This window comes from Cupressus sempervirens, chromosome 9 (assembly GCF_028749045.1).
Source record: "Cupressus sempervirens isolate cs-2001-9-10 chromosome 9, ASM2874904v1, whole genome shotgun sequence".
Taxonomy (NCBI): Eukaryota; Viridiplantae; Streptophyta; class Pinopsida; order Cupressales; family Cupressaceae; genus Cupressus; species Cupressus sempervirens.
Genome location: NC_143126.1, coordinates 405,883,240 through 405,895,845, shown reverse-complemented (window position 1 = coordinate 405,895,845; position 12,606 = coordinate 405,883,240). Strand labels below are relative to the sequence as shown.

The 12,606-nt window shown below is 35.5% G+C and overlaps 1 protein-coding gene and 1 long non-coding RNA gene across 5 annotated transcripts in view; both read right to left on the bottom strand.

Moving 5' to 3' along the window:
- HY2 (phytochromobilin:ferredoxin oxidoreductase, chloroplast / phytochromobilin synthase (HY2)) overlaps window positions 1-4,107 on the bottom strand; it is a 181,371-nt gene extending 177,264 nt beyond the window's left edge. Inside the window, exon 1 of one of the 4 annotated variants that reach the window (XM_089800364.1) lies at window positions 3,743-4,107. In XM_089800364.1, the coding sequence (XP_089656490.1) occupies window positions 3,743-3,940 (198 nt within the window). In that variant the 5' untranslated portion in view covers window positions 3,941-4,107. The remainder of the gene's footprint in view (window positions 1-3,742) is intronic. The other 3 variants (XM_089800366.1, XM_089800365.1, XM_089800363.1) reach the window with 3 other exon arrangements.
- A 1,589-nt stretch (window positions 4,108-5,696) lies between these two features.
- LOC149538976 (uncharacterized) lies at window positions 5,697-11,808 on the bottom strand. Its single transcript, XR_016356150.1, has 2 exons — window positions 11,294-11,808; window positions 5,697-6,066 (listed from the first exon to the last, which is right to left on the bottom strand). It is a non-coding gene; the product is annotated as an uncharacterized LOC149538976 (long non-coding RNA).
- Between the last annotated feature and the right edge of the window lie 798 nt (window positions 11,809-12,606).

Here is a 12,606-nt window from a genome sequence, read left to right as displayed (position 1 = left end):
TTTAAGCTGGTTTTACCTTGCTCAAGTTATCCACATAGTACTGGGTGAATTTAAAGCTCTTTTTCATTGATCTCCACAGCTGTAAGGTCATGTTGAGGAGTTTTTATGCCAGTTGCATGAGTTTGGGTAGATTGAGGAGTTTGTGTGCGTAAATGAAGCCATACGGTTTTGAGGACTGAAATTCATTGACAGACCCATCCCCTTTCATGCATTAAGAATTAAAGGTTGCTTGCAGACTGTTAGGTTTTGCTTTTCTGATCAAGGTCTCTTGTTGAGGTATATCACATGTTGGATGACATGACTGGGGTGGTCTGGGGCTGTCAAAACCTGTGAGAATTGAGTTACAGCTCTGCTATGGTTTCAATCTGTCATTTCCAAGCTGCTACTCATCATTTTCATGGCGTATTATTCTATTTGGAGCAGCTGGATGCATTTGGAGGTGGTCCTGTTAGCATTGAGTGAGATTAAAGGGTGTATTACTAGTATCATTTTGCTGTTACAGATCCAATTTATGCTCAGAGCTGCATGAAAGATATGTTTACACAAATATTAGTCCATTTACAAGGTGCTGGAATAGATGTTGCAGGGAAGTGACTTCAGTTCCAACAATTGGTGTGTGGATTGTGAGTTACAGGACAGCACGGTGTCAAATACTTGAACCATTGCCTGTAGCAGCCATTTCTGGGAGCATCATCAGACCTGCAGTCCTCTTCATTATTGCCCTTTTAAGATATTTCATATTGGACTTCATATGTTCATCCATTCTATGTGTTGAAGTGACATTTGTGAGTCAATTTCTCCAAAAAGTTTGTAATAGCAGAATAAGCATATTGGAAAACTCCAAATCAAACTTTTAATGACAGCAAACACCTTTATTTGCATGCATGTTTTAAAGTTACTCAATAAATCTTTTTTTTTAAATTAGGGGTGGTTGTTACAATCTTTCCTACTACTATTTTGCATTGAATCTGCCATTTATTTACAGTTAAAGAAATCATCTTATAAATAAATTTTGCAGCCATTCACACACCACACATTCCAGATTACTGCAAGGCGTCTGTTTAATTTATCTACTCTCAAAAATTCTTTTCAGTTTATAAATCTGGGAAGCAAGGACTATCAAGGGTCTTCTAATAACATTTACCAAATAATATGTATTTCTGCCCTTTGATAGAAAGCACTATTCTAAAAACAAAAGCTCGTGCAATCTAAAAGTTTCAACAAATAAAAAATCTAAAACCTTCAGAGGAAATTACCATCAATCTCTTCTGCAGGATTAAAATTAACATGTTGTTTGCTTGGAAGCCATCGCTTTCTCCATCCTTTACATAATGTACAGCTCTCTTCTCTTAGCTAACTGCAAATGAGTAGTGTCAGTTATTCTCCAAATTCTCATCACAATCCAGAATACTTGTGTTCAAAACAAAAGCCTTGTCAAGGCCTAAGTGAGATAGCAGCCATGCCTTCCAAAACTTCACAAATATTCCTTCTTGAGGAAGCAGTAAATATGTTCCTTCTGCAGTATCAGGATCACAACTTTTATTGCTTTCTATTGTACTGTTTCTATATCCAAGACTACTGAAATTCAGCAACTTGATCTTTCTCCAATCTCATGCCCTGTATTTTCTATTAAAAAATAGAGATTTTTTCTCCCGATTTCTTAAGAAACTGTTTAGTGTTCTTCTCACTTAAGAGTTGTATAGTCTTCTTTTGAGATTCTGACAGAGACAAGGAAGTGGTGGCCTTCTCAACTTCTTCCCAAGCCTGCCTCAAGTCAACTCTCCAATTTGACAAAGTCTCGGGCATCTTTTCATAAAACTACATTTACCAGGGAGCAATCTACTAACTATATTTTTAAAATTCAAGGCACAAAGTATATATGATATCTGATTCATGTTAACCCTCTCTGAGTTACTCTGTAACATTTACTTAACCTCATTGATAAGGTAAGAAATAGTCTGCTGGTAACAGTACAATGTGCTGGTCAAATCATGGCGTTGTGATTCTTGCCAATAAGGCTCAAATGCATACTGGGTTGATATTGCTGAGCTTTCATGTTCGGGATGGGGTACCTCATATGTGACCTCGCCATTTCATATCTCCCATCAAAAACATTTACTAAAACAAGGGTAAGAAATAGCCTAGGACACTGGACATGGAGATGATTAACGGTTGGGAGAAAAATAGAATTGTTTCCAACAGTGTTAGAAGCAATGTCAATTTATCTCTTTACACTTTTCCCTCTATCTTGAGAGCTAGATTTAGCTAGTATTTAGAGATAACTTTGATGTATGTTTGACCCTTGAAAGGAAAATAGAGTCAGTTCCAACAGTATTAGAAGCAATTCCAATTTATCTCTTTTACATTTTCCCTTCTTTCTGCTGAGCTAAATTTATCTAGTATTTTTAGATAATTTTAACGTACGGTTAACCCTTGCAAGGAGAATAGAGTTGGTTCCAACAGTGTTAGATGCAATGCCAATATATCTCATTTACATTTTTGCCTCTTTCTACTGAACTAGATTTAGCTGGTAATTAGAGATAACTTCTATGGTTAGAACAGAGTTGTTTCAAACAGTGTTAGATGGAACGCTAGTTTATCTCTTTTACACTTTTTATTTTTCTCTCTCTGCTGATCTAGATTTAGCCAGTTAGAGACAACTTCATTCTCAATGATAAAAGATGACCTTTATACCACATATAATGTAACCACCAGAAACTATGGGTTCAAGAGCAGGGTCATTTTCCTTATTCCCATGATAAAGTTTCTTGCTAACTATTGGCAGACAAGTATGGATATTATACGATTTATTGTGGAATATGTCTCCAAACTTACTTTCTTGAGTCTGATAAACAACCTATAATGCCTCTAAAATCGTAAGCTAGTCCTTCTTATATGTAACAGAGCTTCATTATCTACTCCTGGTTTCTCGGCATGATACTTCACATTTCTTGGTGGGTAAAACAGTAAACTGTTTTGACTCCTAAACGTAGTATTATGTACCAATGGCACACTATGAAAACATTAACTGAGAATACAACAATTGATACTTGAAAGGAGTTTTCGCTAAACACTTTGGCCCTGGCCCCTAATAAAGAGCAATAACATATAGTAACCAGAAAAATGATTGCAAATATCATATGGATGGGCTAACAATTCAGGGAATGCGACGACATTACTATATAGATCTTCTACCGTGCTTAAGGTACCACCGTACAAGAAGAAATTTTCATATGCCATCTTCAATCTGCTAGTCATGTACTATTTACTCTTAAACTTAATGTCATGTTCAAAGTAATTTATAATAGACCTTCTATACAAAAATTGTTTTGGTAGGTCCAGAAGACAGAGAGATTAGTTTTGAAAATGGCGCTCCATGAACGCTGCTGCCGCAATCAAAGAGAGCTTGGTTTCAGATGAAAGTAGTGCTTCCTTTTAATCAATAATTGCATGGAAGAGCAGTCGGTGTACAACAATCATGCTGGTATTGAAAGAATAAAAGAACTGTAGTTTTACAGTTTGACATAATGTTAATGTATCGCGACAACACTGCCGTGCAGTCTTCTTCATTGCAATGTTTTGAATTTTCTTGAAACCCCTCCACATGGAAATTAACTACTGCATCATGTAATTTCCCAAGTGCTCATAATTACGTTGTATATTGAGGGTGTGCAGGTGGTATATATGCAGGCTATTACGTGAATATACTCGAGAAAGGAGGGCTCCATTGCAGGATACATACCTCTAAAGGGAAAGGGTGAATGTGGGTATGTTTACGAGCTTCCTTTATGCCAAACTCAGCAAACTCATCGTACAAAGAAGATATCCTCATTCTGCTTCGGCTTCTGGTATTAAACCTTCTTTTACAGTTCATATGCACTTGCTGGCGAGTTCCTGATAATAATGCCGAGTACTTCACAGGCCCTGCAGCCACCTCCATGCTGCACTTCACTTATTTCTCCCAATAGTTTCATCTGGCTGCATGCATTGAATGGAAATTGTGGTTTGTAAAGCGACTTGCCAAAAAATTTTAGAGAGGCATTTCCTATGGGGAATAGTGAGACATTGTGGATAGATATGACGTTCCAGAGGTCACAAATAATTTTTGCTACAGCCCATCTTGTGATTTTGGTTTATTTAAAAAAATAAAAATAAAATCCTGCCTATTCAAAGGAATTAAACATGAATTTTATTACAATGGAAGTGTTCTCGAAGAAGTTGCGGAATATAAATACCTTTGCATCGATTTCAACAAAAAACTAAGCTGGTCTAGCTGCAGGTATAAAAAGACATTAGGTGGATGGAAGGCTTTCTACGCTCTTCAGAATAGGTGCCGTGAAGCGGAGTTGTGTGATTGGAAAACTATTCAAACCTTGTTTGGTCTTCTTGTGCTGCCAGTTGTTCTTTATGGGTGTGAATTATGGGCCAGCAGCACTACTATAGCACAATGGAAACAAATCGAAGGAATCCAAAAGCGCTTGATTACAAGCAAGTTTAAAATTAAAAGCACTGTTCCATATGACATCATGCTAAGTGAAATGGGGGTTGCGCCTATTGAGGCACTTGCTATGGTTCGCCTTTTAAGCTATCTAAAAAGAATCGAAAAAATGGAAAAGGATAGATGGCCGAAAGTTGTCTTTAGTGACACACTATGTAAGCGAAAAAGGACATGGATGCAACAAAACATCAAGTGGATGAGTAAATGGAATATTCATTTCAATATGTGCCCCACAAGTAATAAAGAAATAAAGGTCTTTGTTATGGAGAAATTCTACAAGAGAAATTGAGGAAGCGAGATTGGGAGGAAGAAACTATATTATATAAATGAGTTCAACCCCACTTGTGATCAACTCGAAAAAGTGTACATAGGAGCCAACATTTCTTGGAGAGCTAAAATTCTTATTGCTCAGCTGAGAACCAACTCTCACCAACTTCGTTGTGAGACCGGGCATTGGAAGAGGCCAAAGGAGGCTTGGGAAGAGAGAATTTGCAGATTTTGCAATTCTGGGAAAGTGGAAACTGAACAGCACTTTATTCTAGAATGTGAGGCCTACAAGGATAGCAGGGATAAGTTTGCGGATACTATATGTGACAGTTCTTGGCATAACCTGTTCAACGAAGAGTACATTGAGCAATTGGGGGGGCTCATCATTAGTCTACACAAGAGGCGAACAGCGCTACTTAAGTCTGCTTGAGTTGTCTTGCTGTCCCATAGGCTATTTTTGGCCTCGTGGACGTTAAAATTTTATCTATCTATCTATCTATTGGTATGGTTGTATCTTATGTTCTTTAATAAACTATATTAAGAAATAGTTGTCATTGTATTAGTAGGCTTATTTTTCATGTCTATAAAGGTATTACATAAGTGTGGGGTAATAATTTTTATAATAATTATAAATAATGAATTTAGAATAATTATTATAATATTCTATATTTTGAAAAAAATAGAGTAGTTAATTATAATGCATCACTTAAAAATAAAATCTATAAATTCTAATTTTAATTGAAATAAATTCTATATCTAAGAAAATAGTAATTTAACCTTTAATAGTAATAGTAAATTTGTTGTTGTTCATGAAAGTATTCATTAGAAGGAATGTAATGTAATAGTATTACCAAAAAAATCAACTTTAACTTAATTTTTTATATTAATCATCGAGAGAGTAAAAAGAATCAAAAAATACAACAGAAGCCCAAGGGAATGAAAGTATCAAGATCTCATGATATGCAACAAGATAATACAAAAAGACAGGCACAGCCGCAAATGCTAAGTAAGAACATCATCACGGTCCTCCAACCAAGTCGTCCATCCTTGCGCTCCTTCCATCCAAATAACTTTTTTTTTTGTTCCAAACACAGAGCATACATATCCAGCTTATCATAAGGAGTACCGGTGCATCTAACCTCTTCAGCCAAGCTACCCAAGGCTCTGTCAAAGGCATTTTTGTCTTCTAATATATTAGCCATCTCATATCCATATTTCATCTCATAAATGAACATCTCAACATGCCCATCCTTAAGGAATCTCATCAGCTTATCACGTTCCAAATTCATGATGAAGCACACCTGAGAAGCAATTTTAAAACAGGTGAGTTTTCTATAAAACCTAGTAAGACTTCTATCTATGCCTTGAAATTTGGCTTCATTTCTACATTTCCAAATGAACCAAAGAATGAAAGATGAAAGAATATGCCAGAAAAGGTTAGAATCTTTTTTCAGACCATGTATAAAACCAGTAATGATATCAATAATGTAAACATTTTTGGTAATAGAAAAACCAAACATTAACCATATTTCTTTAGCAAAAGTACAGTCAAAGAAAATATGCCTCATGGTTTCAGGAACTTTGCAAATAGAACAAGTGTCAAAATTAGCAGAATGATTTCTAACAGGAAGCTTATCAAGAAGGAGTTGCCATTTAAAACACTTAACCTTAGGTGGAATAGGAGACTTCCATAATTTATCAAAGGATTTCTGCCAAACAGTAGTACTGAAATTGCAATACCAAATTTTATTAACATGATCAATAATAGAATTATCAGAATTAAGGAAATTATATGTGTCTTTCGCTTTAATTTTTGTCAGTAGGGTCCCATCTTTCCATCTGAAGGATAGGTATCTATGTGAATCAATATTAGTATCTCTAGGGAGATTTAAAGAATTGCAAGCATTCTTGATAAGATTATAAGTTATGATTTGAGAGTTAGGAAGGCCAAACTTGGTAGAAAGATTATGCCAACCTATAAGAGTATCTTGTTCCATAATATCCATAATACATTTAATCCCCTTAGAATTCTAGGCTCTTGTAGAGCAACGTTTAGTAAGAGCAAGAAGCTTATCCAAATTGGTGAGGTTCCACCAAATAGAATGTTCCCCCTGAATGGAATATTGGTGATCAAAGCAAGTGTTATCAATGTAATTTCGAACAATTTCCCACACCTTCCAAATGGATCTAAAGACCCAGGTCCCTTGAACAGAAACAACAAATCGCCCATCCACCAAGTCGCAGAAGGGGAGACCCTTCCAAGATTTGGCATGCTTAGGGGCCCCACATTGTATATTATTCTTGATAAGGACTTTCCAGGGCTCATCACCCTCCAAAGCCTAAAAGATCCATTTGGAGGCAAGAGCAATTACTTGGAGTCTAAGATCTTTAAGCCCAAGACCACCAACTCTTTTGTCAAGATGACACCAATTCAATTTCACAAGATGGGATTTTCTATTGCCTCTACCATCCGACCAAAGGAAGCTACAGATGACCTTTTGAACTTCATAAATCTGGTAGTTGCTAAACATCCAAGCAGAGGAGTAGTAAATGCTATATGAGGAAAGATTTTTTTGACAAACTTGAACCCTTCCAGCAAGAGAAAGAGTCTTATGATTCCATTTATTAAGTTTATAGAGGATCTTATCTTTGACCCAATTCCACATATCCTTGAGAGAAGGGGCAATAGATAAGGAGATGCCAAGAAATCTGACTATCTTATTAGGTCCACCCCAAGTATAACCAAATTGATCCAGCCAGTCAAGAGGATCAGTTTTCCATCCTAGCATAATAGACTTAGCATTAGAGAACAAGCCCCAGAAGCAGCACCAAATATTTCAAGCTTTTGATTAAGACAATAGATATTATGCTATGAAAGTTCTAGAAAAATAGAGGTATCATCAGCAAACTGAATGTTCAATAGCTCAGAATTGTCAAGAAGGTTAATTCCATGAACTCTAGGAGAAAGGGAATTGTCACAAAGGAGGTAAAAAAGGGCATCAAAATCAATGACAAAAAGAGCTGGAGCAAGAGGGAAGCCTTGCCTGATGGAGCGTGAAAGATTGATAGGTTTAGAGAAAGCACCATTAACTTCAATAAGAGTAGAGGCATTAGCAAGCAACACCTTAACATAACTACAAAAATTAGGAGGAAAACCAAAAGCTCTTAACATCTTGATAACAAAGTCCCATTCAACTCTATCATAAGCCTTTTCAAAGTCCACAAGCAGCATAGCAACTTCTTGATTAGAAGTCTTAGCCCATTCCATAGCTTCCCAACTAGTGATTAGGTTCTCCAAAATGTACCTACCTTTAATGAAACCAGTTTGAGTGGGGCAGATAAACTTAGGTAGCACCTTTTCAAGTCTAATGGCAAGGACTTTAGCAAGAATTTTATAAGAAACATTAAGCAAAGTAATAGGTCGCCAATTCTTGATAAGGGCCTTATCACCAGACTTGGGAACAAGCTTGATGATACCAGTATTTATAGAAGACCCCAAAGAGCCATTATTGAAGGCTTTAGTATAAAAATTATACAAGTCTTGAGAAACCCAATCAACATTAGATTTATAGAATTTAGCAGGGAGCCCATCAGGGCTCGGAGCTTTATCATCCTTGAGTTTACGGATAACATCAATGATCTCCTGAGGAGAGACCATATTTTGGAGCAAGAAAGAGTCTTCCTTAGTAATCTTAGTGGGAATAAGGGTCAGACAGCGATCTCTAATATCAGTAGAGTTAGGAGAAATCTCAAAAGAGAAGAGATTAGAATGAAAATCCCAAAAAGCATTCATAATGTCATGAGGTGAGAGAATTTCTCTACCATCAACAACAATTCTATCTATTCTTTCCTTCACCTGTTTTTGCTTTAGGAGGTTAAAAAAGAACTTGGATCCTTTATCCTCAAATTGAAGCCACTAATTTCGGGACAGAATAGAGGCTCCTTTAATCTTAATATGTTGATGCTTCCTAAGCCTATCCCTAGCACGGGAGACTTGCTCAAGCAGAGAGTAAGAAATAGGATGGTTTTGAATGCTGGTTTCTAGAGAACAAAGATGCTCAGAAAGTGATTTCTCCACTCTTCTAAAGTCTTTGGCCTTTTTCTGACCAAAGGTTTGAAACATTTTTTGCCACGAAGAAACATTTGTGCTCCATCTGGCAGTGTGGGAAAGGTGCTTATTATTAAGATTGAAAAGTCTAACCATTTTTATGGCAATCAGAACCTCTTGATCATTGAGCAGGGAAGTGTTCAGAATGAATTTCTTATCATGAGGTGTTGATAAAGGAACAACATTTCTAAGATTAATAATAGCAAAAATGGGTGAGTGATCAGAAAGGGAGGAAGGATGAACAACAACAACAGGTGAAGAGGGGGAGGAAGAGAAAGAAAAGAAGTCACGATTAGCATATATCCTATCAAGTCTAGAGTAAATATGATCGGGACCCTATTGGAAATTACACTAGGTGAATCTTAATCTAGAATTGTTGCAAGGATGATCAAGAATAGGATCAAAAAGATTAAAATGATGTAGGAATCTATCCCAATAAATCTTATCTAACCCTTTCCAATCGAAGGGAGCACCTCCAGATTTGTCAAGGTCAGAAGCAATCATATTAAAGTCTCCTCCAATGATCTAGGGGATGTTAGGAAGGGAAGTCATCCATTCCCATAACTGAATTCTTTCTTTATAATCATTGGAGGCATAAACAATACAGATCCCAAAACAAGAGTCATTATCGTTTATGACAACCCAGGATACTCTTTCACATGGGGAAAATCTCGAATCATGAATATGATTAGACCATTTAGGACAAAGGAGAAAGGCAACACCACCCTTACCTTTTGAGTGATTAGAATAAAAATTAATAGCATCTTTCCTAATGTGATCTAAAGCAAGATCAAGAGTAAAATCAACAGCTTTGATTTCTTGCAACATCAAGCAATCAAGATAGTTATGCATGCTAACCAACTTTTTGACAATAAACTTGTGATCAGGAGACTTGAGGCCTCTCACATTCCAGGATAAGATCTTCATGATGAACCAATATTGTTAGTTCTAGTAGAGGGACCAGCTAGGTCTCCATTCTTTTTTTTATTTTTGGATCCCAGAAGCCTTCCCTTCTTTTTAGAAGAAGGAAGCTTAGAGATCTCATCCTCATCATCACTGAGTCCCTCACAAGTATGACCCATGGAATGATCCATATCAGAAGGGGGACAAATATTGTTAAAAAGGGGGTTAGCATAAATAACTTCTATCATAGAAGTATCCTCAATTTCATTTAAGGTCGAGAACAAATTCTTGCATGAAAGATCCTTGTTGTTATACTTCCCCGAGATAGTGAGGTTAGGAGCAGGTTCTAACCCTAGATCTAGAGTGATAAAGGATTGGTAATCCAACAGAGCAATATCAAGATTAATATAATACCTAGATCCTTATGAACACTTTGAGGAGCATTTTCAAGCAAGAGAATAGGACTAGGGTTAAGAATTTCAAACGGATCTGTTCTAGCCTTTCGAGAACGAATTTGTTCCAGAGCTAGATGCTAGGCATTCTTTCATCTACATTTCCTTTCTATGACTAGTTGGAATTCATCAAAGCAACCAATTTTATTTGAACTATCCTCGTTAGTGGCATGTTGAGGGCGAACTGATCCTGGAGGGGTCCTATCTTTAGGTTCATTTGAAAGAATGGCATTATTATGTGAATCACCAGGCAAATTTAAATCACCTTGAAAAGGGTTCTTTGGAGGGGGGACCGAGCAGGCAGGTGAGGAAAATTGAGCTATGTGGGATGGAGCATTATCATCTCTGGAATTTGAGGCAGAGTTACCATCAGTGCCCGAATTAGGGTTAGGGGTTTTCAAATTAGTGAAAGAGTTTTTCTTGCTAGAAATGATAGGACAATCTTTCCTCTAGTGTCCCTCCTTTTTGCAAAGAAAATAGGCATTAAACCCTCCTAGAATCTCAATAGGGCATGAATAAATTTGATTATCAATATTAACCTTTAAGTCTACAGGGATGTCAATCCCAGGTTTAATGGAGATTAAAGCCCTTGCATCGAGATTGGGAACCAGTCTAGCAGTTTGATCGATCTTGAGAATCTTACCAAATTCCTCAAGATGCTGAGGTAAAAATTTCCACAAAAAAAGAGGAACATTTTTTAGAATCAACCAAAAATCTCATCCTCAACAGTTTCCTAAGTCCAGGGTAAAGCCCTAAATGAAGTTTTACCCACCGTCCAATAATGTTTGTTTAGGGCTTGCACCTGAGACTCGTGGTTTTGAAAGAAAATGATAAAAAGCCCACATTGAATTTGTCTACAAAAGGAGATTTTTAAGCCCATTTTAATATTCCAAACACTGTTAAACCAGTCATCCAAAAAATTTCATGGGGGGCACTTATCTAAATCAACACATGCAAGAAAAATAACAGTATTTGAGAATCAAACCTTTTCAAGAGCAATTTCCTACATCATTGCATCATTTGGAACAATGAAATCATCAACCAGGGCAGAGACAAGAGTCTTACCATCTTCGACTGGTCTTTCTTCCCTAGGAGTCTTAATAAATCGAGCAACTAAGGGGACGCCATCAGAGACTAGGGCAACCGTTTTAGCAAAGGATTTCGTAAACGTTGGAGCAAAAAACCATCCAATAGAGCTCGACAAAGTAGAAGACAAAGAGGTGAATGGGGTTTGGGCAGCTGAAGCATTAATTTTAGGGGCTTTGGGGAGCTGTTCGTCTGACGGTACTAGATCCATTAATGGATCTGGTGCTCGCACAAGGGAAAATGCAAAACAAAATTAAAGAGTAAAAAATAGTAAAACAAAAAGTCAGAGTATACAAATCACGTGGAGGAGAGAGAATCTCCTTCACCACATAGTAGATTGGATGATGCCAGCAGTCAGAAAAGCTTCTTCACTGGAATCAAGCTCCCAAATCAGAAAAAGCTTGCAAAGTTCGCACAGATTGCATGCAGGCCGATTCGCCAATATCAACTCATTTGTTCGCATAGATCGCATGCAAACCGATTCGCCCAATCTTTTTTTCATTAACTTTAACATAATTGAATTAGAGTATTCAATAAATATACATAATAGTTATTTTTGTATTTATACTATTGCAATTGTTAACTAGTTATTAAACTTTTCCATATTTTTAATTTTTAAATTTATAAAATTTATTTTACTTGAATTTCATTGGCTTATAAATTTGAGTCTTATACTATCATAAAAATATTTTTTATGTAAAACTATTAAATCAATAAACATATCGTGCAATTATTTTAATAACATGTTTTTCTTTTATAATAACTTATGATTATATTTTATGAATAATATTTTATATAATAATTTTTTAGTATAAATAAAATATTAATACTTTAAGATACAACTTAATTAGTTATAATAGTATGATGACATTTATATTTAATTATACATTTTTTATTAAAAATATTAATCTTAGAATTTTACTCCAAAAGTATAATTTTAAAAATTTAAAAATTAATCAAATTTTATAATATTAATAAAATTTTATCAAAATTTTAACTTTACTACTCAATGTAATTAAGCTATTATAAATTATGTAAATACATGTCATTATGTGAAACTTGTTAAACACATATGTGTGAAGTATAAATATTATTATTATTATTTTTTTTTATAACTAGCTAAATATATTTAAGAATAAAATTGATGTTTTATTTTTTTTCTATTTTAAATTTTAGTTACATTTACAAATTAACCCCATCTTAAAACACCTCTAATTATACCAAATAAAGAATACTTTTTACTTGGCTTATTCAATATCACATAAAACAATTTTCTTAAAGATTACATAATA